A 25,994-nucleotide genomic window follows, 5' to 3' on the forward strand; every position below is an offset into this window, starting at 1 on the left:
TCATATCACCAGTGTGTTCTTCATTGATATGTCTAAACAGTGGGGTGTCTATTCTGTTTCTAATTGTCCCAATGTGTTCAAGGACATGTCTGTGTAGTTCTCGGCTTGTTTTTTCTATGTGCATCAGTCTGCATCTGCATCTTGCCATATAGATGACACCTACTGTCTTACAGTTTCGGAATCAACAGATAAAAAAAGTTCTACTGTCCTCCCAATTTGGAATGTCTTTGTCACATTCATAAATTTCCATGCCTTACTGCTTCCACATCAGCAAGACCCTTTTATTTTTACATTCAACCATGTGCTCTCTTTCTTCTGTACATAGTAGCTATTGACCAGGTAGTCTTTTCAATTCCTGGAATGTTGTTAACATTGAGGTATAATGTAATACCTCTTTCAGTTCTTTATCCTCCGTCAGTACATGCCAGTGTTTGTTCAAAGTTGGTTTTATCTTATCCCACTCATTATTGGTGCCTAATATTCTTATTTTGTTGTCATTATTCCATTCCTAGTCTCTATCATACAGAAGAGTTTGTCTTTTTATGGATTTTACTTTGTTATATGCTTTTATCATGCAGGTGCGGCCATAACCTCTATGGAGGACTCTTTCTGTCATTATCACTGCCTGCTTTTTTTTTAATCTTCCTTGGTGGAATAATAATATTTCGCTCTTAAAAATTTGGCCACTAGGAATCCTCTGATCAGGGATTTTGGATGCTGGCTATTTTCCCTTTGTAGGTTCTTTGTTGCCAAAATACTATCTTTGTTGGGTGTATTTCTGACATTAATTTGAGGCTATGATTGTTTGTGTTTTGTATATTTACGAACTCATGAAAAAGCTCAGTAGGGCTGTTCCATAGAATGAGCACATCGTCTATGTAACGTGTCTACAGTTCTATATGTTGTGTATACCTTTTCATTTCTTGACTGAACGTTTATCTCCTCCCATCGTCCCAAGTAAATGTTGGCATACGTTGGAGCACAGGTTGTGCCTACGGCTGTGCCCCAGATTTGGTGATAAAATATATTGTTAACTAGCAAGAAATGATGTGTCGGTATTTCTTTTTGTAGTTGACAGATTAATTTATTGTACTCTGTGTATTCTGTGCCTCTCTCTTTTTTTAGAAATGTGTTACTGCTTCCATCCCTCTTTCATGTTGTATTCAAGTGTAGACATCGAGACTAGTTAGCCAAGTTTCCTGGAGGTAGTATGATTCCCTCTATTTTCTCAAGGACATCTTTCATGTCCTTTTTTATTGGAGGGAAGTGCAGTCACAATGGGTCTTAGTACTTCATCAAGGTATGCACTTGCCTTCTCACTTAGTCACCCGCAACAAATTATGAAAAATGCACACTGTACAACTGAGTGTGCACTCCCTCTCTCACCCTCCTCCTTCTCCTCTTCCTCTCTCACTCTCGTGGCCAGGTAGGAGCTGCGCTGTAGCAGCGGCAGACACCGGAAGTCAGTAAAGACTTCTGGGTCAGACCGTTGGGGCACACTCCTACCTGGCCGTCCTCCTGTGCTGCTCACAAGGTGTCAATGCTCTTCTCCTGCTTCCACCGCTTACCATCTAACACCTCTGTTGGTCTGGCATGGTGGTGCTCGGTCCTCTTCTCCCGCCGCCAGCTGTTTTCCTCCTGTGCCGCTCCACTCCCATTGTCTTCAGCCCTACTAATTTTTTTTTTAACCAAAATCAGACTTGGAAGGAGACTTATGTTCTATGTGTAATATCACTGTGTGTTCAACAAGACTTTTCACAGGCAATACTCCCCCTGTTTCCCCTTTCTCTTATCTTTATTGGCTGTCTGATAAGGACAGGGTGAGATACGGCTAGAAATGGACAAACACTCCCCCATTCTGAGGCCCCAAATCAAACAAGTACTTTCTTGATTTTCCAAGCCAAATACAATAAGTTCTTTACAAATGGTTGATTTCTGTCACTTACTAAAGGATTGCCTCTTTAAAATGGCGTGCAAGGCTTTGCAATGCATTGTGGGCCTGGTATCGAAGGGGTGAAAAAGAACCAAATAAACCACTGTGATGTAAAACATTTCAACAGCACTAGCAAAAAAACAGTCACATTAACAAAGGAAGTCACCTTATTTTCCATACACAAATGATTCAAATTTAATTATGACTTGAAATATTCAACATCATTCGAAAATACATTTTCGTGAGATTAATTAAATGAATCATGGTTCATCTTGTCATTAGCCGTCACAAGCTGCCTCAGATTTGCAGTGTCATTTCACAGTCATCTCTGTTCATTTGAAATTGTAGCTCAGACAATGATTTCCCCTCCACCTCCCCCCCCCCCCCTCCCTCTATATAAATGGCAAAAATGTCCTTGGTTCAACAAGGCTATGAGAGATATTTTTCAGTTGCAGTACTGAGTCTACCACCTGATAACCAAGTTGCGATAAAGTCATGTTGCATACGTCTTGCAGGGTCCGAACTATATCATAGCACAGGTGCAATCTCCAGTTTTCTGCCGTTTCCGCAGAGTTTCGACATGTAGTAAATTTGAAATTCCCAAATGGGGCAACACTTCCATTTGTATTTTGTACTATCCATCTGTGAACATCAGCTTTCCACTCCAGTCCTGCAAAGTGATACATCTCTTTGGCCTTTTTCACTGGATCCTTAGCTATATCTTCGTATCTTACCAGCATGTATTTTCCTTTTAACCAAGAAGGCTTGCTGAAGCCACTGTTTACTGAGTTGCTGAGGTCAGTACATATGCTAGTTATCTGTGAGAGATCAATAGTGTGCGGCTTTCTTCCAGTAGAATTCCAAATCTTCCATGCCCGATACTGATCTATGAAGGTGCTAATCCTTGATGCGAGAATTCCTCTGGGGTCCCGCACCAAATGAATTATTTTTAGATTCAGCCTGGGATCTTCTGCAAGAGTCCTTATGTCATTTATTTCAGGAATTCGGACCGTTTTAATGGCCATGTGCTTGTACGTATGGCAGGACTTTGACGCCAATGTTAAATTTACAGTCCGGCATTTGGTTGAACACAGATATTCGTCTATAATCTGTAATTGCTCACACAGAGGAGGTGAACATAAAGCGTTACTTGCTCCTCTCCTGAAAAATGACGTCGTTTTATGATCCTTAGGTGCCGGTTTGATATAATTTTCCAGGAAGTAAAAATCACAGTCATAGAGATTACGGAGGAGATCTCTGTAGGCCCCAAGTAGAGATCTCCTGTCTATTTGTTTTTGAATCCTGCCACTGGAATTGGTGAAGGCCTGTTGGACATGATAAAGAGGCTCAAATAGGTAGAAGATGTCAGGGTTCTGGTTAAATAGCTGACCCAGAAATGAGGATCCACTTCTAGTTGTGGCAAAAATGATGATGTGCTTTCTGCTTTGTTGCTGCAGTGGAGCATGCAGATTACTGGGGTCTTCACACACAAATCTTGTAGTATTATCTACAATAATAAAAATAATAGAGTTTACGAAGTATATGATACAATGAATGAGATGATATATAAAATGTGTTCTAATTAGGTTTGCCAGATGCTCCTCCAAAAATAGTGGACAGAATGGTGAAAGGTGTAACACGCTCAATACACACACACACACACACACACACACACACACACACACACACACACACACACACACACACACACACACACACACACACACACACACACACACACACACACACACACACACACACACACACACACACACAACTCTCTGCTATTTCCTCCTCTCCTTGACCGCACCCCCAGGGTCCTGACACCTCCTCCTGATTGGCTGCATTACCCACCAGCCATTCAGGATGGAGGAAGCTGGCCATCCCCCTAGCAGCAGCCCTGTTCTGGGAAATCCCTTGGCCCCCTAAAGCCGGTCAGGTCACTATGTCCAGAGAGGTAATACTGGAAACATATATGTTCAGTATTACCTCTCATTTTTTACTGGACAGAGGGTCCAGATACAGGACAGTCCGGATCAATACTGGACACCTGGCAACCCTAGTTCTAATTACAGACAGATGCCTACTTGTGGTAACCATAGACAGTGATGTGGTTGTCAATTATTGATAAAAAGTGGGGGGTTGGGGGTGAAGTAATGGTACAGAGCAGTACTACAAATAAAGCCACTAAGCAATAATTAAATACCCCAACAAGCCATCATTGTAAGCCCCCCCCTTTTAATCATCACATACATTAAAAATGTACGTTGACTATTCCATCCCATTACAACAAGCACGTTTGTAAGAAGGTGGAACTTGTAATGTAGAAAATAATCAAACATAATGAAGCTGACAAAGTGCTTTTCACTAATCTGAATGCTAATTTTTCAGAGCCGTGTTGAAAAAAAACCACAGCAACTAAAACCCCCAATCTCTGCATTTACTGCAGAACGTATCTGTGCAATAATGTTTAGAAATAAAGACATTGTGAATTTTAAGAGGCCTACGTTACTCCTTGTGAAGCAGCGTCGCCTACCGTAGGGGGCGACTATGTCAAGAGGTGATTAGTGAGTAGCCCCATTTGAGGTGACAAAATACTGATACAGATTGAATGTGTAAAAATGTCATATTACAGGGGGTCCTTTGAAAGCACTAAAGCCCCATTAAATGTAACCTGTAGAGATTTTTTTTGTTGCATGATTTACAAACGGTTTGCAATTTTCTGAACATTTTGCAGCAGTTTGTAATAAAGAAGGGAGCACAAGTTTGCCGCAAAATGTACTAACATTTCATGAAAATTGGGCACTTTTGGCATTTTTATGAAGTTTTTAATTACACCTCCGTAAAAAAAATAAAAATAAAAATAAAAGGTCATGTGACCTTGCACATATTACGCTGCAAATGTTTGTCGCAAATATTGTTGTAGCAAACAAACACACTCCGTTAAATCAGTGCTCCTAATGTCACATTACATAAATCAGTAACGGGTGTTATTTTCCCTGAGGTTAACGCATTTCCACAGACCTAATTATAAGTCAAAACAATGGCTGGCTGTTTCTTATTTGTGTAGCACAGGGCCGGCAGGGACATGTGCAGGGCAACGGCTCTTACATTCTCCGGCGGCATCTCCTCAGTGTCCCGCCATTCTGGCTCCGCAACGTCAAATTGTGTTGCCGTGACAACGGGAAGTCACATGACGTTGCGGCGCCACGTTGTCATGGCAACACGGCACCCAGTTGTCATAGCGACGCAACGTGGCGTCCCGTTGTCATGGCAATGCGGCTCCATTTGACGTCGCGGAAGCCATGATGACAAAACCCTGCATTAGGAGATGCCGCTGGAGAAGGTAAGGGAGTTGCAGAGGTCTCGCGCTCTCCCCCCCGGCAGCCAGTTCAATTGTTGTGGAGGAGAGCGCGGGAACTCTGTAAGCGTGGGGCTTGGTGCACAAGCACCGACGACACCGCCATCATGTCGGCCCTGTTAACATTATTGTAGTGAAATGTGACTTTAAGTATACCTTAATTTTACTCCCATCCAGTGAAATCGCCATTTAACCAATGGGAAATAATGGCAGAAATAATGCTGTGCTGGTAAAATGCTACCGACCTAACTGCGATCTTACACCCACGTATGACCCCTGCTCCCTGATTTGAAGCTCGCTCAGCCCACTTTTAAATAGCAGATCTTGTGGTGCACCTGTCAATTACCAGTCTATTAAGACTTCTTCCCCCATCAGAGAGGTCAAGACAACGCTTGCAGGTAGTGTTAGCACCTGTAGAAAGGGCGTACCTTGGCGTGGTTACGGGCTTAAAAATACTTTGCAACAAAAGACAGGGGTGCACAATGCTACATCCAATTGACAAAACATATATGGTAATAAGTATAAAGTTTAAATACTTCAATAATAATAATAATTACTTGGTTATTTAGTTAAACCCTTTGGCCAAAGCGTCATAAGCCTGCAGACCAAACGTCAAGGTATAACCAAATTAATGCAGGTCCTACACTACACTGTGAACCCTTCCCTCTACCTCTGTATGAGGGGAAAGAACCATAGTAGGTCCTGTTCTTGCAGCAAAGTGAAAGACCTCCCAAGTTAAAAAGGTGAGGAGTTTCAGCTAGCTGGGAATGTGTGTGTTAATCAATTTATGACTGGCAACAGTTGTATGGAGGTAGGTGGCACCTCCCCCCAGAGCTCACTCCTCCTCACCTTTTTAACTTGTGAGGTCTTTTCACTTTGTTTCAAGAACAGGATCTACTATGGTTCTTTCCCATATTGAATACTTATTTAAGTATTTAAACTTTATACTTATTACCATATATGTTTTGTCAATTGGATGTAGCATTGGGCTGTCTTTTGTTGTATACATTTGCCACGCTCAGTAACACTCTTTCTGACATAAATATTTAATCATGATGTGGTGGGTGTAGGAGTTTGAGCTAGCTGGGAATGTGTATGTTAAAAATACTTTGGCCAAAGAATTTGACTAAGTTACCATTACTTATGAAAAGACAGATAAGTATTTAACTATAGAATTTGCCATATTGAAAGTAGTAGTGGGGATTTTTTTGTTGTTGTCTACATTAGGGCACAAACCCTGTATCACTTCTTTTGGCACAAATATATATATATGTTGTAGTGGGTTTGGATTCTGAGCTTGCAGAGCTTCTGTGTGTTTACACCCATTTGTGTATTTGTTTGGAATTGTTTTTTTCCCCCCTTCAGTTGAGTAACCAAGAAATTGTGGCTCATGTTTATTTCACAAAATAGTCGACCTGTGGCCATTAAATATTGTACTTCTAATAATCATTCATTTAAACATGATATATATGTAGTTAAACTTCTTACCTTTGGTTTCTCTTTGTAGACAAGGGATTTCGTGGCACGAACCCTTAAAAACAGTTCTCAAGGACTTAATGGCAGTATACTGGATTCCTAGGGAGGCAAATGCTAATAACAGAACGGCTTTCCAAGAACACTCCATCATTCAGTCTTTACATTGCTTCAACTATATGTCCTGTCTTCTTCCTGTGCTTTAAATGGACATTGAGTAACAATTAGTTCAAATGAATATGATGTAGTTGTCTACTGTTACAAATGTTGCCATAGACCAGTGAGGTTATATACTGTATATTGGTAGTTTTTACTCGTTGTGAAGATTGGTCCTTATTAATAACGAAAACACACATATAAAGGGGGGTTTCAGCACTCCTCTTGTATAATGTGTGTGTTCCTATCCCTAACGCCATAAAAGAAAAATATATATACAAATGCTGTGGTGCTGCCAGGATCCAAAACAGAACATGGAAGCAAAGTGTAACCTCACAGACAAGGAAACAAAGTGGTCCCATAAAACGGAGCACTCACGGATAAACTGAAGTGTAAAACTCATTTATTATTGGACACAACCAGTGAATGAATAAAAAATATGGGAAGACAGGGGATAAATACTCTAAACAAAAACCAACCTACACTACCCACATAAAGTGTATATACAAAGTCACATACAAAAGCCATCTAAATAACAAATATCAATGTACAAAATGACGTTGAAAAATTCATCACTATGGCTCTTGGCTAGTCGGGAAATAGTAGAACATATCTGAACACATCAAACATCATGTACCGGAGGGAAAAGTGTATCTGTAGTCTGATAGGGAGCTGACAGAGCCAATAAAGCATTAGTGTAAATGACAAGATACTAAGCTGTATAGAAATACTACACGAAAAAGGCTCATAAGGATAATTATTGACTGAAATATTAATTCGAATGGAACGCGCGTCGGGCGCGCATCTGTGCGGTGGTGGTATGAGGCTTGACTTATGTTATCTATGTCAGATCCGGCTCTGCAGCAAGATGGTGGATCCATGCATCCAAACACACACCTCTGATACACAGACTTTAGCTTTCATTGAACTTTCCAATACTTTTCATGAGACACGCCCCTGAAATGAACTGGAATCTTCATCTTCTGTTCCTGACTATGGGGAGACATCCAGCTCTTTCTATATACACTGTACTGCCTGGCTTCAATAATTATCCTTATGAGCCTTTTTCATGTAGTATTTCTATACCGCTTAGTATCTTGTTATTTGCACTAATGCTTTATTGGCTCTGCAAGCTCCCTATGAGACTATAGATACTTTTCCCTCCGGTATATGATGTTTGGTGTGTTCAGATATGCGCTACAATTTCTCGATTAGCAACTGGCTATAGTGATGAATTTTTAAACATGTCATTTTGTATATTGATATTTATTATTTAGATGGCTTTTATACATGACTTTGTCTATACAAACATTATCTGGGTAGTGTCCATATTTTTTCAATATATTTTATGTATGTTTCCTGATTTGTGTTAGGTTGTTTTTTGTTTAGAGTTTTTACCTCCCGGTCTTCCCATATTTTATTATTCATTCACTGGTTGTGTCCAATAATAAATGACTTTATTACTTCAGTTTATCCGTCAGTGCTCTGTTCTACGGGATCGTTTTGTTTCCTTGTCTATGAGGTTACACTTTGCTTTCTCCATCTTAATAACAACATATATAATGATTGCAGTTTGTCAAATTTGAAAGTAAGCACACGATCAAATCCCAAATAACGGTAATCACGAAAAAAATTAATCCGGATACAGTATTATCCTATTTGAAGCCATCTAAGACATACATCATGGGAAAACGTCCTTATGCAAGTACAGTATTGACTTTAATAATTCTGGAAATATTACTGAAGGAAAAACATATTATGTTGACTCTAAATGGATAAAAGAAACCCTCTCTTCATGAAATACATTTTTCATGTACTTGTATATAGTAGGTACACTTCTTTGGTTATTACGTGCTGCAAAGAAAGGCTCGGGAAATTCAAATAATAGAGGTCTCAACTTGATTGCCTTCAATTCGGAATTCCATTGCTCTCTGAGTCTAGCTATACATTTCACATCAAAAGTAAGCAATCAAGTTGCAGGTGATAGATAAGACCTTTCTTATTGCATGAACTATGATCCACTGAAGGAATCCTTTTGAGTATTCTGGGCCTTTTGTGAGAGCAGTAGAGACTGAATCAAAATAGTTTTTTGAGTGTATATTCCTTTTGGCATTTCCCAGACAAATTGATAGAAGCGACCAAGTGGACATTGTTGTTTATTGTGTTTAACATAGTTTCTATAAAAAGGGTTGATGACGATTAAAACTTTAGTATAACTTATATATTGAATTATTTTATAAAATAGTTTTTGACACGCCAAATATGCTGTTTTTCTAAAATGTAAATCTTTGCTCCGCCTTGTAAGATGTCAGGAAAAAAATCAAAGAAGAGCAGGGGATTGCATTTTGCGTCACATTACAAGCATACGGAAATATGTATATATATATATATACACAGTAGAAACAGCATTAAAGCCCAGATCCACAAAAGTCCATTAACTCAGTTCTATTAACGGGACATTATCAAAATAATTAACAGCCATTATTTTCCTGGAGGTTAATGCCTATCCTCAAAGCTAATTATATGCAAAAACAATAGCCACTGTACATCTCGTCGGTATAGGCTTAACCTCATGTTAAGTTAGCATTACCTTGTGTTAGCTTGACTCATGTTAAGTATCTCTTACTTGGCGTTTCTCCCATCCAGACTCTGACAGAGGTTTTGCGAGGCCTGTAGAGCCTATGCTTTGCTTTAGACTCCCAAGTAACTTATATACCTCCCCAAACACACCCTTATACAACACGTGGAGAGATACCTGTGCACAAAAAGGACTCCAGAGATACCTGGGAACAATGTTTATTCCGTCACTTAAATATATGTTGTCTATGCATAGTCGTCTCTCTCTCTCTCCTATATTTCATGGTTCTGGATGGTGGATATGCATTGTTGTATTATTTTTTGCACATTATTAACACTGATGACCATTGTTATAATGTTAGCACTTAACGAGGCATTAACTTAAGCCCAGATTCACACAGCTCTGTTATTGCCTTAACAAGGCATTAATCTAAGAGCCAAACCCACAGGGCTTATAACGTCACAATACCAAAATCAGTAATGAACGTTGTTTTCCCTGAGGTTAACGCACATCAACAAAGCTAATTATAGGTAAAAAGAACGGTCGTTGTAGATATCATTAGCAAAGTCTTAACGTCAAGTTATTATAGTGCAATATTGCATTAGCTTCCTTAAGTATGTCTTAGACTTACTTCTATCCAAACCCTGAAATTGGTGTTTAAGTGTAACCCCCCTCCTAAAGGCTTACTTGCAGGTTGGTGTATGCTGGTCCCCATCCTGTCTTACCATAGGGATGTTGACATCATGGGAGAGGATTTAGGAGAGGGAGAAGGTTCTAGAGAGTAGGTTCCTGGAGGATATGAGGAGAGGAGCCTCGGGGGGAGGTGATAGAGATAGACCCATAAAATAGTAGAACAGACCAGGCCCCTCTTTATTTATTATGCTGTAGAGAGTGGCGGTGCCCTTTAAGTTAGGAACCCAGAAGAAGGCTAATGGAGTCTAGCAGGTCCCAAAGATGGGACAGTGTCACAGTACAGAGGGCCTCAGAAAAGAGGGCTCAGCGGATCGGTTCTAACCGTGGATGCACAGTAATACTCATCTCAGTCTGTATGGAAGTGGCAGTTCCCAAACAGGCTGAAGGTACTATTGTCAATTATAAAGGACCAGCCAGGATCCCCATAATGGGCCTAGTGTAACCGGGGTAATACAGATGATTATTCCAAAGCAAGTCAACACCATTAGAGAAAATAAGTCAATACACCTCCATTTGAGTGTTGAGTGTATGCATGTATGTATGTCTTTATTTGTATAGCGCCATAAAATGTACATAGCGCTTCACAGTAGTAATACATGTCATATAAATAACAAATATAAATAACAGATCATGGGAATAAGTGCTTCAGACATACTGTAAAAGTAACATTAAGGAAGGAGTCCCTGCTCCGAGGAGCTTACAATCTAATTGGTAGGTAGGGAGAACGTACAGAGACAGTAGGAGGGAATACTAGTAAGTGCGTCTGCAGGGGGCCAAGCTTTGTGTCATGTGTCCATGATTATCCAGTGCTACTCATATGCTTCTTTAAGCAGATGTGTCTTAAGGTGGGTCTTAAAGGTGGATAGCGAGGGGGCTAGTCGGGTATTGAGGGGAAGGGCATTCCAGAGGTGTGGGGCAGAAAGTGAGAAAGGTTTAAGGCGGGAGAGAGCTTTAGATACAAAGGGGGTAGAAAGAAGACATCCTTGAGAAGAACGCAAGAGTCGTGATGGTGCATAGCGAGAAATTAGGGCTGAGATGTAATGAGGGGCAGAAGAATGTAAAGCTTTAAAAGTGAGCAGTAGAATTGAGTGTGAGATACGCGATTTAATCGGAAGCCAGGAGAGGGATTTCAGCAGGTGAGACGCTGAGACAGATTTAGGAAAGAGTAGAGTGATTCTGGCAGCAGTGTTTAGGATAGATTGTAGGGGAGACAGGTGAGAGGTAGGAAGGCCGGACAGCAGGAGGTTGCAGTAATCGAGACGTGAGAGAATGAGGGCCTGAGTCAGAGTTTTGGCAGTTGAGTAACAGAGGAAAGGGCGTATCTTTGTGATATTGCGGAGGAAAAAGCGACAAGTTTTAGAAACGTTTTGAATATGAGAGGAGAATGAGAGAGAGGAATCAAGTGTGACCCCTAGGCAGCGTGCTTGGGCTACTGGGTGAATGATCGTATTTCCAATAGCAATGTGGAAGGATGTAGTAGGGCCAGGTTTGGGAGGTAGTATAAGGAGCTCTGTTTTTGCCATGTTAAGTTTCAGTCGGCGGATGGCCATCCAGGATGATATTCCAGAGAGGCATTCAGAAACTTTGGTCTGTATAGCAGGTGTATGGTCAGGGGTTGAAAGGTAAATTTGTGTGTCGTCGGCATAGAGATGATATTTAAACCCAAAAGATGTGATTAGGTCACCTAGATAGTGTGTAAAGAGAAAAGAGAAGGGGTCCCAGCACAGAACCCTGGGGTACCCCCACAGAGAGATCAATAGAGGAGGAGGAGGTGTTAGCAAAAGAGACACTGAAGGTACGATGGGAGAGGTAAGAGGAGATCCAGGATAAAGCTTTGTTCCGAATACCAAGAGTATGGAGAATGTGAAGGAGAAGAGGGTGGTCCACGGTGTCAAATGCTGCAGAGAGGTCGAGTAATATGAGCAGAGTGTAATGACCTCTGTCTTTGGCAGTGTGGAGGTCGTCAGTTATTTTAGTGAGGGCTGTTTCAGTAGAGTGAGCAGTGCGGAAGCCAGATTGTAGAGGGTCTAGTACAGAATAGGTGTTGAGAAAGTGTAGCAATCGAGAGAATACAAGACGTTCAAGGAGTTTGGAGGCAAAAGGCAGGAGGGAGACAGGTCGATAGTTAGAAGGACAGGTAGGGTCAAGCTTGCTGTTTTTGAGTAATGGTATAACGGTTGCATGCTTGAAGGATGAAGGAAAGGTACCAGAGTAGAGGGAAGAGTTAAAGATCTGTGTGAGCATAGGGATTATAGAAGGAGCAAGAGGTTTTAGGAGATGGGAGGGAATGGGATCAAGAGGGCAAGTGGTAGAGGGAGAAGAGGAGATCAGCAGTGATACATCCTCCTCCGAGATAGCAGAAAAAGAGTCAAGAAAGACAGGAGGAGAGTTGGGAAGCATTGTGGGATGGGAGGAGGCAACAGATGGGATGTTCTGCCGTATGGACTCCACCTTTTTCTTAAAAAAGTCAGCAAAGTCCTGAGGTGAGATGGAGGAAGAAGAGGAGGCAGCTGAGGGTGGTCTGAGTAGAGAGTCAAAGACAGAAAAGAGACGGCGTGGGTTAGACTTGTGTGTGTTTATTAGTGATGAAAAGTAGGTTTGTTTAGCCTGAAAGAGGGCAGAGTTGAAACAGGATAGCATAAATTTGTAGTGAATGAAGTCTGCGAGCGTATGAGATTTCCGCCAGAGGCGTTCAGAGGAACGAGTGGAGGAACGCAGCATGCGTGTGTGGGAGTTTAGCCAGGGTCTGGGGTTAGAAGGGCGAGGACGGCAGAGAGAAAGTGGGGCATGAAGATCAAGAGAGGAAGATAAGGCAGAGTTGTAGTTCCTGACCAGGTTGTCAGGGTCTGAAGCAGAACTGAGAGAGGAGAGGGAGGAGCGTAAAGTGGAATCAAGAGCTGGGAGGTTAATAGAGCGCAGGTTTCTGCAAAAACGAGGGCGAGATGGAGATGGAGATGGAGAGAAGCAAGAGAGAGAAAATGAGATGAGGTGATGGTCAGAGAGAGGAAAAGGGGAAATGGAGAAATCAGAGAGAGAGAAGTTTTTAGTGAAAACCAGGTCTAAGTAGTGGCCATCCTTGTGGGTGCTGGCTGCAGTCCACTGTTGAAGGCCAAAAGAAGAGGTTAGAGAAAGAAAGCGGGAAGCCCAAGGGAGAGAGGGGTCATCAATGTGGCAGTTGAAGTCCCCAAGGAGAAGAACAGGGGAGTCTGAGGAGAGAAAGAAAGAGAGCCAGGATTCAAAGTGAGAGAGAAAGGCAGAAGGGGGATGAGTAGAGGAAGGTGGGCGATAGATGACCGCCACATGGACCGGGAGAGGAGAGAAGATCTGGACTGTGTGAGCCTCGAAGGAGGGAAAAGCAAGAGAGGGGGGAATAGAAACTGTTCTGTAACGGCAGAGAGAGGAGAGCAGGAGCCCCACGCCTCCACCCCTGCCACCAGGGCGTGGAGTGTGGGAGAAGGAAAGGCCACCATAGGAGAGGGCAGCTTCCAGAGCAGAGTCAGACTGAGTGAGCCAGGTCTCAGTTATAGCAAAGAGAAGCAGGGAGTGAGAGAGAAAGAAGTCATGCACAGAGAGGAACTTGTTAGAGAGGGAGCGAGCATTCCAAAGGGCACAGGAGAAAGGGAGAGAGGAGGGAGGGTGGCAGGGGATGGGTATAAGGTTGGAGGGGTTTACACCAGAAGGAGTAGAAGTTGCATGTGGAAGGCGAGGACGAGAGCAAGTAGAAATAAGACAGGGACCAGGATTGGGAGAGATATCCCCAGAAGCAAGGAGGAGAAGCATGGATAGAAAGAGGTTGTGTGAGGATGATTTGTAGGGGTGTGTTTTAGTGCAGGCGGCATAACTGTGTAGTGACAGAGGGCGCAGGTAAGAGAGGAGTTCATGTGAACTGAGAAGTGGGGAAGTAAGGAGAGATGGCGAAATATGAATAGAGTTAGAGACATGATGAGGCTGGTGGAAGGAAGTGCATAATTTGAAAATAAGTGAGGTAACAGTAAATATAAAAAGTAAAGGTGGCATCACAGCAATAGCAATGTGTTGAGATGTGCAATGTGGGATGATAACCTCCTTTCCAGCGTAGTTCAAATGCAGGAATCAGAAGCAGTAGATTGTGTCCACTTTTTCCACTTCTTTTTGAACTTCCTTTTTAAACTTCCATATTACTTTAAAGATTTCTACTTAAAAGCATTTCTGCTTAAGAGCAAAGGCTGCAAGTGGGCACTTATGGAAGCACAGTATTCGTGTATAACTACTAGAAAAACGGTACAATGTTGGCGCATGGACATGAATAAAAGACCGATGTTGTACTATAAAATTTCCTGGCGCCCATTATTTTCCGTTAGTTTCCATCCTTGCTACCTCATCGACAAGCCGCCAGAATCCAGCACCCTGAGTCAGGGTAACCCATGCTGAGTAGATAACACTGTACACAATGTAATCTCCCTATAAGCCGGGCAGGGAGGGTTACATAATGTTAAAGGAGAGGGAAATAACGCTGGTAATAACGCTATGCGAGTTAACTCCATCCAATGTAAGCGCCCTGTTTCAGGGTCTGGATGTGAGAAACGATACCGGCGCAAAACGATTTCACCAAGCAATATGAATTCTTCCACCTACTGTGAAACAATATATCCTCATTGTAAAAGTCATTAACTATATTCTAAGAGTGAGGAAAAGGCGATTACATTTTATTTTTGACAGGAAATATTCTGTATTTAAAAAGGAAGGTATTTTGATACAAGTTCTGAAGATTAGGCGTCATTAATGAGATTTTCAATAGAAATATCAAGAAATTCCAAGACAGGAAGTGCATTTAGTGAGTTTTTGCCAAAAATGCACTTAATGAGTTTTACCTCAACAACGACAAGATAGTAAATCAGGGGTGCACAAAGTTTCTTTCATGCGCCCCCCTTTCTCCTCTCCATCTCACCCCGCACCCCCCCTCCGACCCCCCGCACGGCTCCGGCGTCAAATGACGTCACGGGGTTGCCATGGAGACGCTTCGCTGGAAGGCAAGGTAAGTAAAAAGTTACAGAGGCCTCGCGCATTTCCCGGCATTTATTTTAAATACCTTCGGGGAAGCGCGGGGCCTCTGTAACAGCCGCGCCCCGACCCGAAAATCTCACGCCCCTCCTGGGGAGTGCGCCCCCCACTTTGCGCATATAGAATGATTTTAGTAACAGGCTTAGACGATAACATTTTCATCGCAGTGTTTACCATCTCATGCATTTTACATTTATATTAACTCCATAAAGAGTTTACGTTGCATCATTGGTAATTGCAAATGTTTATTGCACAGCTCTGAGAACACCATCAAACATTATTAATAAACAAAAATAGAAATCTCGGTATGAACAGTTTTAATCATCTCACACATTTCCTAGGATATTCAAGATGTACATCTCGTTCCGAGTGAAATAATAATTACAGACAAGATGTATATCTTCTCAATTCTAGCTGCAAAATACTCAAATTCTTACATTTCCAGTTCACATCCTTCATATGCATCACTGGTGATTCTTCATGTTTTCAATGGGTACCGTATAGGCAGAAAAAGATATAAAATCTCCATAAACTGCAAAATGACAATATATATTAATATATATATATATATATATATATATATATAAGAAAAGAGAAGCGCGTGCCCCATAGTATAAATCTGTATAACCATTATTGCCAGTATAAAAAAGATCTGAGGTAGCACACTCACAAAAGGAGCTAGAATATGCGCATTTAGAGTGATTATTTCTCTGATGTTTAGTACTCATCTGCAGGGGGTCTACACCCAGTAATCAGACTTCCAGCATGTCCATAGGAGAATAGAGTCCAGCAAACAACTGTAGTCCGTATTTCAATGCCCAACTCAGCCATCATATAGCAGTATAAGGCGTGGTCCCCGTTGGCTGCTGCGGCGCCCGCCACGGGGACAAGAGCCGCCCCTCAATGGGGCTGGGCCCGCTGTGATGGGGGGGCCGCTGTGCGGCGAGTTTTTCAGGCAGACCTGAAAATTGAGATTACAATTAGCGACCTAGCGCTAGGTCACGCCCCCGGCCATTCAGCCAATGAGGGCGAACCTGCCGGGTGACGTCATCACGCCCCCCGTCATTTCCCCTGCATCTCACTGCAGAACGGGGGAACTCTGCTGCATGCGCCGCCCGCCTCGCAGTGGCGCATGCAGCGCAGGCACTGGGTCCGTAGCCTAAGGCTGCGGACATGGTGCCTTCTCCTGTGCGGAGGCGTGCGGAGGCTGAGGGAAAGCGGGTGCTTTCCCTGGCCATGGTTCACACGCCATCCGTGGGCCTGTCTAGGGCCGTGCCAGTGACGTCACGGAGCTGGTTCACCCTCATTGGGGGAAACGCTCAAGTGACCGGCCTGTCGCACCAAGAAATCAGTTTGAAATGATTTATTGCGCATCGCGCGCCCACTAACGCTTCTGCGCACACGTGCCCACATGCCACATGGACATGCCTTAAGGCAGTCTGTTTGCTCAGTGTGCGGACGCGTCCGAACGGTCTGCGGCCCCCTGTCCGAGGCCTAAGAGTAGCAGGAGCACAATATACAACTGTTCCTCGGCTTGCAGGCACTCACGAGCGTGGTGACGTCAGACGTCTGTACCATCCAGGTCCCTACGCGTTTCGTCAACACGTGACTTCGTCAGGGGGGTCACACACTGAGTGTGACGGACACCAGTTTGGATCTCCAACCATTTTTTTTAATAGGGAAATCTTTTGTGCTGAAGCATGTGTTTGCGGACTGTATACGGATTTGCAGCTTCTTTTTCCGGATGCATGAAGGACTGTTACTCAGCAGAGGTCATACTCCATCATGGTTTTCCATCATCATACTCCATCATGCTTTTCAATCTCAGCTGAGTATTATCTGCATTATTAGTGGCTAGTATACCACTTTTATGGGTTGATCTATTTGCACTCTGCACAAGTTTGAGACTGCCTAGCTCACCTTGGGAGCTAGACTAATGGCAATTCACTGTGCAGTGCATGTATATTACCTTTGGCACCATTGATTTATTTGTTTACCTGTGATTGTTTTCTTTGGATATGATTTTTTACGATTTTTTTTCTACCCATTTCCCCCTTCTGATATGTTTAGATACTCTGCATTCTAATATACATAAAAGCAGGCGGGAGTCCACGTAAGAGGATACTCTTTGAAAAAGCGCTATTCCAGCGCGAAACGCGTCAGAGATATATCCCTGTGCCACCATGCTGTGCACCCACAATAATTTTTTTTTAATTGCAACTGCTTAGCCCCGGATCATTTATTTCTGGACCAGCTGTGCTCCGCTTTCCCCCTACCCCCCCGTGGACTCCCGCCTGCATTTAAATTTCAGCTGGACGCACGCCTCTGAGACACTCTCCAACAGCGCTTATGTGAGTAACAAACTTTATTGTTATACTATTAGAGGATCAAGTTATGCTCTAGGGTTGCTGCCAGTCATATTGGGACACGCTGAATTTACTGATGCTCACTTACACCGACCGGTCAGTTCAGGCAGTGTTCCTTTTGATATACATCTGACAGCAGGTAACCTTCCAATGAGCTCTACAATCAAGATTACTCAGCTGTTTGTAACCACTTATTCACTTCAGTGTCTATTTTAAGATTTCTTATTCATCCTTTCCTCAAGATCCCACACTCAGATGCACTGAAACTGGAGGACACTCCCCCATAGCTTCTAATATACATAAAAGCTTATTTAGCTATATTTCTATTATTTACTTTGAGTTGTGGCACTGTTTTTATTTATTAGGCAGTCATTTTAGAGTTAGCAGGTTTCATATTCATGATGGGTGTATTTTTTGATTCCACTTATACAGTATCATTTTATTACTGGTTTTCAATTATCAGTCTATATTTCATAGGTCTGGAAAGATTATTTTCCACCTTTTTGTTACTTTAGACATAGTTAGTGTAGCAAAATTTATTTTGTTACTTTATCACAGGTTTAGTTATAATTTTTCTTTTCCCTTTACTTTATTTTTGGAGCTCTGGTTGTCAGTTTTTTGTATGTTTTTTTTTTTTAACTTTGTTAGTGTTGTCTACTGTGTGTTTAATTAAAATAATTTGTATTTTGCTACTATGTCTTAAGATACTTATTTCATATATTTTGTATCACGGTTTATATTTGAGTGCTACTAAAGGGATTCTGTTTGTCTTTTGTGTGATTATATAATTGTTTTATCTCTTAGCACCATCAGTTCCTAGATTAATCCCATTTTGAGGTGTTAATTTATTTTTAAGTTCTGGGTTGAATACCGTTTATTATTTGTAGTGTGAGCGACACCATCCAGTGTGTGTTATATATTTTATATATATACACATACACACACACATACACACACACACACACACATATATATGTACACATACACACACACACACACACACACACACACACACACACACGGTACGTGAAACCCAAAATAATGTCTGATGAATTTCCTTACAAATTACCTGGATTGTATGCTTTTGTGTAGTTACGCAGCAATGAATGAGGCCTACAAAAGGCTTATAATGTAATTTTGAGTGACATAAAAAATGGCAAACAGGTTGAGGCTATGAAAGTATAAAAGGAACCCTTAAGCTCCATTTAACTCTTACACGATTCAGATTCTTTTGGAAATGAGGGAACTTAATTTTGTTATTTTATCTGTGACTTTCAATTTCATTTACTAGAAGGCACTTGAGTAGTTATGGAAGCTATTCTCTCTCTTGTAACGTATACTGGCCAACTAACACCAGCTCAACAGTGTGCTATTGATCCTGGTTTTGTGTTTTCATTGTCTGGCCTGTTAGCAACTGTGGTATATTAGAGTGCAATTAAAAGACAGAACAGTCTAGATCAGGGGATCTGAAACTTTTAGTGCTGCGCCCCCCTGTCTCTCTCCCCCCCCGGCTCTCGCGCCCCCCCCCCAGCCTACCTTCATCCGCGTCTGATGATGCTGCGGGGGCATGTGACGTCGCGTGACCCTCAACGTCATTTGACACGTGTGACGTCACATGGCGCCGCCGCGTTGCCATGGCGACGCAACACCGCCGGCTGAATCCCGGTAAGTTAACAGTTGCAGAGGCCTCATGAGATCCCCCTGCATTTAATTTAAATACCTGGGGGAAGAGCGCAGAGCCTCTGCAACTGCCCGTGCCCCCCACAGAGGATCTCTGTTCTCCGGACACAGTACTCCGCCCTGCCCCATCCACTTAGCACCCTGACACCTCTCAACATCCCGTCTCCTCTTTCATCTACGGATTCTATGCAGACTAGCTGGCACCTTAAACATATGCCCAGGCTGACAGCATAGAGTCTTATAGTAAACGCAAAACACGATATAAAGTACACTTTATTAGAGAATATACTTTGGGGAACCTTATACTTATAAGGGAAATAACTTGGTGATGTTTGGGCTTGAAATCCAGGAGTCTGGGGGACACTGGGAAGCCCCGGTGTAATTCACCCTGCGTACCGGCAAATAGTGCACACACGCCGGGGAGAATCAGGGGACCACCAGTAGCTGGGCCCCCGAACTCCTGCAAACAAAATGAATACATTATTGCCCAAATATTCCACCAACAACTTACACTCCCAAAATCTGGAGTCTCTACGACACAGGGAACCCCAAAAGCCCCTAAACAGGTCAGGTTTTTCTATAGTTTACAGGGGAATTCCATAGCCCACAAACCCAATACAGGTTCTGGGACACCATGGCACTAACTGGGGTACCCCTACATTACCTAGGGATCCCCGCAGCTACAGGAACACTTTTCATCCCTGTGCCTCATTTTACTTTTTTGGCTGTGCTAAAACAGGGTACCCTAGTAGTGAGTCGCGCAAGCGTTTTCAAGGGAAGATATTGCCGGGACAATGTGCCTACATGTATCCGAGAATCAGGCATGATTCCCGGGTACATTTTTGGGGTATCCATCAACTCTGGACCCCGACTACCTAGGCACATTCTGGCAACAATTCCTCTGCAAAATCCCACTTGAAACTCATGCCCTAGCAATCCCTGCTCTCTGACATGCCCGGAAAGATAATAACACAAAAAATATCTTTATTACATTTCATGCATTGCAAAGATACATCATTACTGGGCTCAAGAGCTAACCCCTCAACCCATATATACGGATCAGGGTTAACCATTCATGGGCTTGAACTTCATTGAGAGCCTGGTTAACCCGTTACCGTCACAGCCAGTGAGGGTATCACATTACTACACAAACATCTGTTTTCTTTCTACATACAAAAAAAAAAAAAAAAAAGGCAATTGTAGGTGCCCTGGTGAGATTGAAAATCACATAGTATTAAAAAGATCCTTAAAAAAAAAAAACTTAAAATGCTCATTGTGCTAAACGTCTTGCAAAGTGTTGAATTTCATACCTAAGATTAAAATATGCATTTTATACAGAACAATGTAATGTGATGTTAGAGCTAGTTCAACACTGACTCGTTTTTTCTCACCGCGTGTTGCACCTGCGTTGTTTCGGAAGACTTGTGACGTGGAGGGAATAAAAACCCAGCTCATCCTGTGGCTACTGCTCGCAGTGCTGGCAGGAATGGGGGGGCTCCAGTGGGATGAGCCTCGGAAATCTTTGTGGAACTTCTATAAAGTACATTTAAGAAGAAGTGGTGTTGGGACCTAGTGCAGTAAGTCATATAGAGATTCCGATTTTATGTTGTAACTGAAAAACACAGAAAAAAATACCAACCATCCTGCCCCAGTGTAAAACCCAGAAACGAACCATCATATTGAATTAGAGCTTTTGTAGCAATTCAGCCACAGATAGGATACAAAGGCAATCCAGCAGGAAGTATGGACATAATGCACTTATTTTAAACCCCAAACTCAAATATACAATATACAGTGACAGAAAGCACCGCACAATAAAGAAAAACTTCACAAAACAAGAAGTGAGTGCTCGAGGGCAAAAAGGAACCCCCAATTCCTAAAGACTATAGCATATAATCAGAGAAGTCGTCAGCACTCGGACACAATGGGGCTTCGTCACTGACTTCACGCTGGTTAAGTGCACTTTTCAAGCAATTTTGCGTGTGTAGCTATTCACGAAGCTTCGATAACATGGCAAAATCGCTTGAAAACTACTTTATAAGGAGCGTTGGCACTCTTGTTATTACAAGCTGTGCAGTAGCACAAAAAAGTCCCAAACGCGCATTTTTTGCCAGCAACTGCTATTCACAAAGCTCTGATATGCACATTGCGGGTTATACACTCGCATTTCTTTCTTGCTACCTAATGGGTGGCGAGATCGGAATTGCGATTTGCATATGACTGCGTTTATTTTATTTTGACAAGGGTTGAATCCGGGGGTCTCTGGAGCTGACCCGCATTAATTTCAGCTTCGGAGACATACCTCCTTCAATCCTATGTTGTTCAAATGTAAATTTAAACAGTGTGATGTCCTGTAAGAGCTGTGCAGAGAGATGCAGCTGAGCTGTGCAGAGAGATGCAGCTGAGCTGTGCAGGGAGATCGCCTGTAAGAGCTGTGCAGGGAGATGCAGCTTCTCTCTGTGCAGGGAGATCGCCGGTAAGAGCTGTGCAGGGAGATGCAGCTTCTCTCTGTGCAGGGAGATGCAGCTTCTCTCTGTGCAGGGAGATCGCCTGTAAGAGCTGTGCAGGGAGATCGCCTGTAACAGCTGTGCAGGGAGATGCAGCTTCTCTCTGTGCAGGGAGATCGCCTGTAAGAGCTGTGCAGGGAGATGCAGTTTCTCTCTGTGCAGGGAGATCGCCTGTAAGAGCTGTGCAGGGAGATGCAGCTTCTCTCTGTGCAGGGAGATCGCCTGTAAGAGCTGTGCAGGGAGATGCAGCTTCTCTCTGTGCAGGGAGATCGCCTGTAAGAGCTGTGCAGTGAGATGCAGCTTCTCTCTGTGCAGGGAGATCGCCTGTAAGAGCTGTGCAGTGAGATGCAGCTTCTCTCTGTTCAGCTCATCCAGACGGCATGAGCAAAATGGAACTATATGAGACAGACAAAAAAAATGCTAATCCACATACTAATCACTATAACTGAGGGGGATGGGGGGCTATGCACAAACAAACTGGGGGTAGGGGGGAAGCTATGTACTAACTCTAACTTAAAGCTATATACTAACTATGTAACAGTGGGCAAATCTTTAAAAAAATAAAATTCTAACAGGATTGAAACAGGGGGGCTCCGGAGCTGAACCCCATTAACTGCAGCTTTGGGGACACCCTGCTTCTGGAGATATTTACCTCCCGTAAGGGGAGCCGCGTGGGTGGCTGAAGTAACTGCTAAGGTAATGAAGGGGTTAACTCCTCCCGCAAACCTAACCACCCACCCTGGGGCAACTACAAGCTTCACCCACCCCTTTACCCCCAACAAACCGGGCACTGCTAATCAACCCCTTCACTATCGAATCGGTTAGGCACTAACATAGTGAAGCTGCGTGTAAATGTATTTTACTACATAGTATCGAAGCACGGGGGTCCTCGGAGGTGATATTAACGCGGGTCAGCGCTGGAGACCCCCAGGTTCAATCCTATGTAAATAACAATGCATTGTTCTACTTGATATGCACATCGCAAATCTAATTAGATCTGAATCTGCGGGTTTAAGCCACGATGTGCATATCAAAGCTAGCAGTTACTGGCAAAAAAATGCAAGTTTGGGCATGGCTTGTCCCAACGCTCATTAAAAAGCCATTTCCAAGCGATTTTGCCATGTTATGTTATCAAAGCTTTCTAATTAGCTACACATGCAATATCGCTTGGAAAGTGCACTTATCAAGCGTTAAGTCACTTTTCGAAGCTACCTGAATAGACCCCTAACCTGTTAACCCAAACCCTAAAACCCCTTACTGTAACCCCTAAATCTAAAACACCTAATCTTAAGCCCTTACCCTAACCTCTAATTGGACCCCTTACCCTAAAACTCCTAACCATAACCCTAAATACTAACACTAGTCCATCCAACCACTTACTTACCATTGCGGTGAAACGGCCGGCGGCTAGCTGTCCCCACTGGCTGGCATTTAGCCGCCACCGATCGGCTGCGGCGAGATGGCCGTGCCGAAACGTCCCATTCCGATGCCTATCACATCTCTACAGGAAAGTGTTACTATTTTGGAGTCGTAACAAGGTGCAGATATGTCTAGAGTTCTCCGGTATTAAGAGCAGAAAGCACACAAAGGCGGGGGGGATTCCAAGGTCAAATGGACAGGACCGCCCATTTCGACGGGTCTAAATTACATAACACAATAATCACTCTACACCCCTGCAGTTAAAGTAATGACCCAGTCATTCAAAGCAGGCTGCAGGAGAGTGGAGGGCGTATTCTAAGTGACTGGTAACATCAGGCTTAATATAGATCTACATGAGTATTTAATAGTGAATTACTCATACTGTACCCGGCAATGGAAGATGGTTCTACAAACAAAATGTGATTTGCAGGAATCCTGGCACTTCTGCAATAACATGTTCTCACCCACACATACAGCGGAGTCAAAAAAATATTTTTTTCTTGCTTCAAAACACAATACAGGCTCTGCTTGTTAACTATTAATAATAAAGTATTTAGTGCATAATTTATCATTGGAATTGACGTTGTGCTTGCAGTATTCTCGTCTGATTTCCAGCATTCATCAATAGGAACATTAGCTGCATCGTTTAGAAACCCAATCGATAAATGACTGGAGTCCACAGCACAGTGTCTACTTGTTGCGGCATTTACAACATTAAAAAAAAGAAGCAGGGCGAGATTGCTGGCCGTGTTGTCCAGATGTAGCTCCATATTAATATTAAAAGATGATACAAAAAATGCAAATAGAAACAGTCTATATAAAATGACATGTAGGGGAGGTACAGTGATGTATGCATTTTTTGTATCAACTTTTTATATTAATATGGAGCTCATCTGGACAACACGGCCAGCAACAATGGTGACACAGTGTTATGCTATGTCCTGGAACAGGATTGTTTATTTCTGTTCCCCCACCCTTTTGCAGCTCTGACTGCTAGCCCTTTATTTTAGTTGCATGTTTTCCCTGCTCTGACAACACACAGTGCCTGTGTAATCGATACATTTGTTACATATTCCTTTCTTTACAATGCCAGTAGCTGGTTGCCTTGCCAACCTCTTTCATTCCCCCTGGCTAAGTGGACCTTTCCATAATCCCCTGTCTGTATTCACATGTAGCATAGTCCTGTCACTATTCCTGTGTGACAAATATTACTCACTTCCTTTTCCATCCTAAGCAAGGCCATTCCATTTTTACCTTCCTCTAACTACAAAGCACCTTCATCCTAGAGAAGCACTCTCTCACCACACCATACCATCTACAAGTGTCTTTATATGTCTGGTGCTTTCCCAATAAAGTTAAGAACATATAACAGGACTTGGTGTGCTTACAAAAGGGGACAAGTTAAGCTATCTGACCTCATCCACATCCTACACGTGGCCCTGGTTCCAGAATATGCTATGTTTATGCTATATTTGTTCATATTTGGTATGTATTTTCATATATGTAGCCCTCTTTCCCCTACCCTCTGGGAAATGTTCTTGCCACCGGTGTATTCTGTGGCTGTTGTGATCATACCTGTGAGGCAAACAGAAGGCCGGAGATCTCCGTGGTGGTGTGGGGAGTGTCAGAACAGGTTTGCGGTGAATTCCTCAGTGGTCAGCGCCTCCAGTCCAAGAGTATCCTGAGGTTTTCAGGATGCACCTCATGGACAAATCTTCTTCTTTTAGCCATTACCATGCTTCAGCGACTACACCAGTTGTGGCTTTGACTGAAGTTTATTGGCAGTAGTAGTTGTAGTACATTCACTGGATCATTATCACTGTACCCTATCCGATCTTGGACTAAGCCCCAGTCACTTCTTTAGCAGAAGACTAATGATTCCCCTGTTTCGTCTCGAGGTACACACCAACATTTTCAAGGAAGGGTTACCACGTTCCCCGGTGTTGCCTCGAGGTATGCCCCAACCAGACTCTTTTCTTTTTCTAATGAAGGGTTACCACATTCACCGGTGTCGCCATAGTATTTTTAAGGAAGGGTGACCACGTTCCCCGGTGGAGCCTAGGGGTATGCCCCAACAATTTGTAGCAGTAGATGGGTATCCACGTTCCCCGGTGAAGCCTCGAGGTAAGCCCGAACACTTTGCGGTAGTATAAGGGATGTGGGTGACCCCCTTCCTGGTGTCGCCTCAGGAAGCTGTCCCCAAAATCACCCAGAGAAGTGCAGTGCATAGCTGCCAATTTTAAACCCCAGTCCAGGTAGTGCACAAGTCCATAAAGCAGAAGCATGGCCCTGATTCCTGCTGCAAAGCCTGTCCTGATGCCTATCTCAGCAGCGCCTCCAAATGTAGCCCTCTTTCTCCTACCCTTTGGGAAATGTTCTTGCTACCGGTGTATTATGTGGCTGCTGTGGTCATATCTGTGAGGCAAACAGAAGGCCGGAGATCTCCGCGGTGGTGTGGGGAGTGTCAGGACAGGTTTGCGGTGAATTCCTCAGTGGTCAGCGCCTCCAGTCCAAGAGGATCCTGAGGTTTCAGGTTGCACCTCATGGACACTTCTTTCCTTTAGTCATTACCATGCTTCAGGGACTACACCAGTTGTGGCTTTGACTGAAGTTTATTGGCAGTAGTATTTGTAGTACATTCACTGGATCATTATCCCTGTACCCTATCCCATCTTGGACTAGGCCTCAGTCACTTCTCTAGCAGAAGACTTATCTTCATATCTGTATACTCTGGCATCTCTTCCGGAAGAACATCCTTCTCTCTGAAGTCTCGATCAGAACTAACTCA

The 25,994-nt window shown here is 43.1% G+C and overlaps 1 protein-coding gene across 1 annotated transcript in view; it reads right to left on the reverse strand.

Moving 5' to 3' along the window:
* Positions 1–2,325: 2,325 nt before the first annotated feature.
* LOC142494589 (carbohydrate sulfotransferase 1-like) overlaps positions 2,326–25,994 on the reverse strand; it is a 46,966-nt gene continuing 23,297 nt past the window's right edge. Inside the window, exons 2-3 of the mRNA XM_075599037.1 lie at positions 6,783–6,967; positions 2,326–3,440 (exon numbers count right to left, since the gene is read on the reverse strand). Coding sequence (XP_075455152.1) covers positions 2,326–3,440; positions 6,783–6,921 — 1,254 coding nt within the window. The 5' untranslated portion in view covers positions 6,922–6,967. The remainder of the gene's footprint in view (positions 3,441–6,782; positions 6,968–25,994) is intronic.

The sequence above is a fragment of the Ascaphus truei genome, chromosome 5 (assembly GCF_040206685.1).
Source record: "Ascaphus truei isolate aAscTru1 chromosome 5, aAscTru1.hap1, whole genome shotgun sequence".
Taxonomy (NCBI): domain Eukaryota; kingdom Metazoa; phylum Chordata; class Amphibia; order Anura; family Ascaphidae; genus Ascaphus; species Ascaphus truei.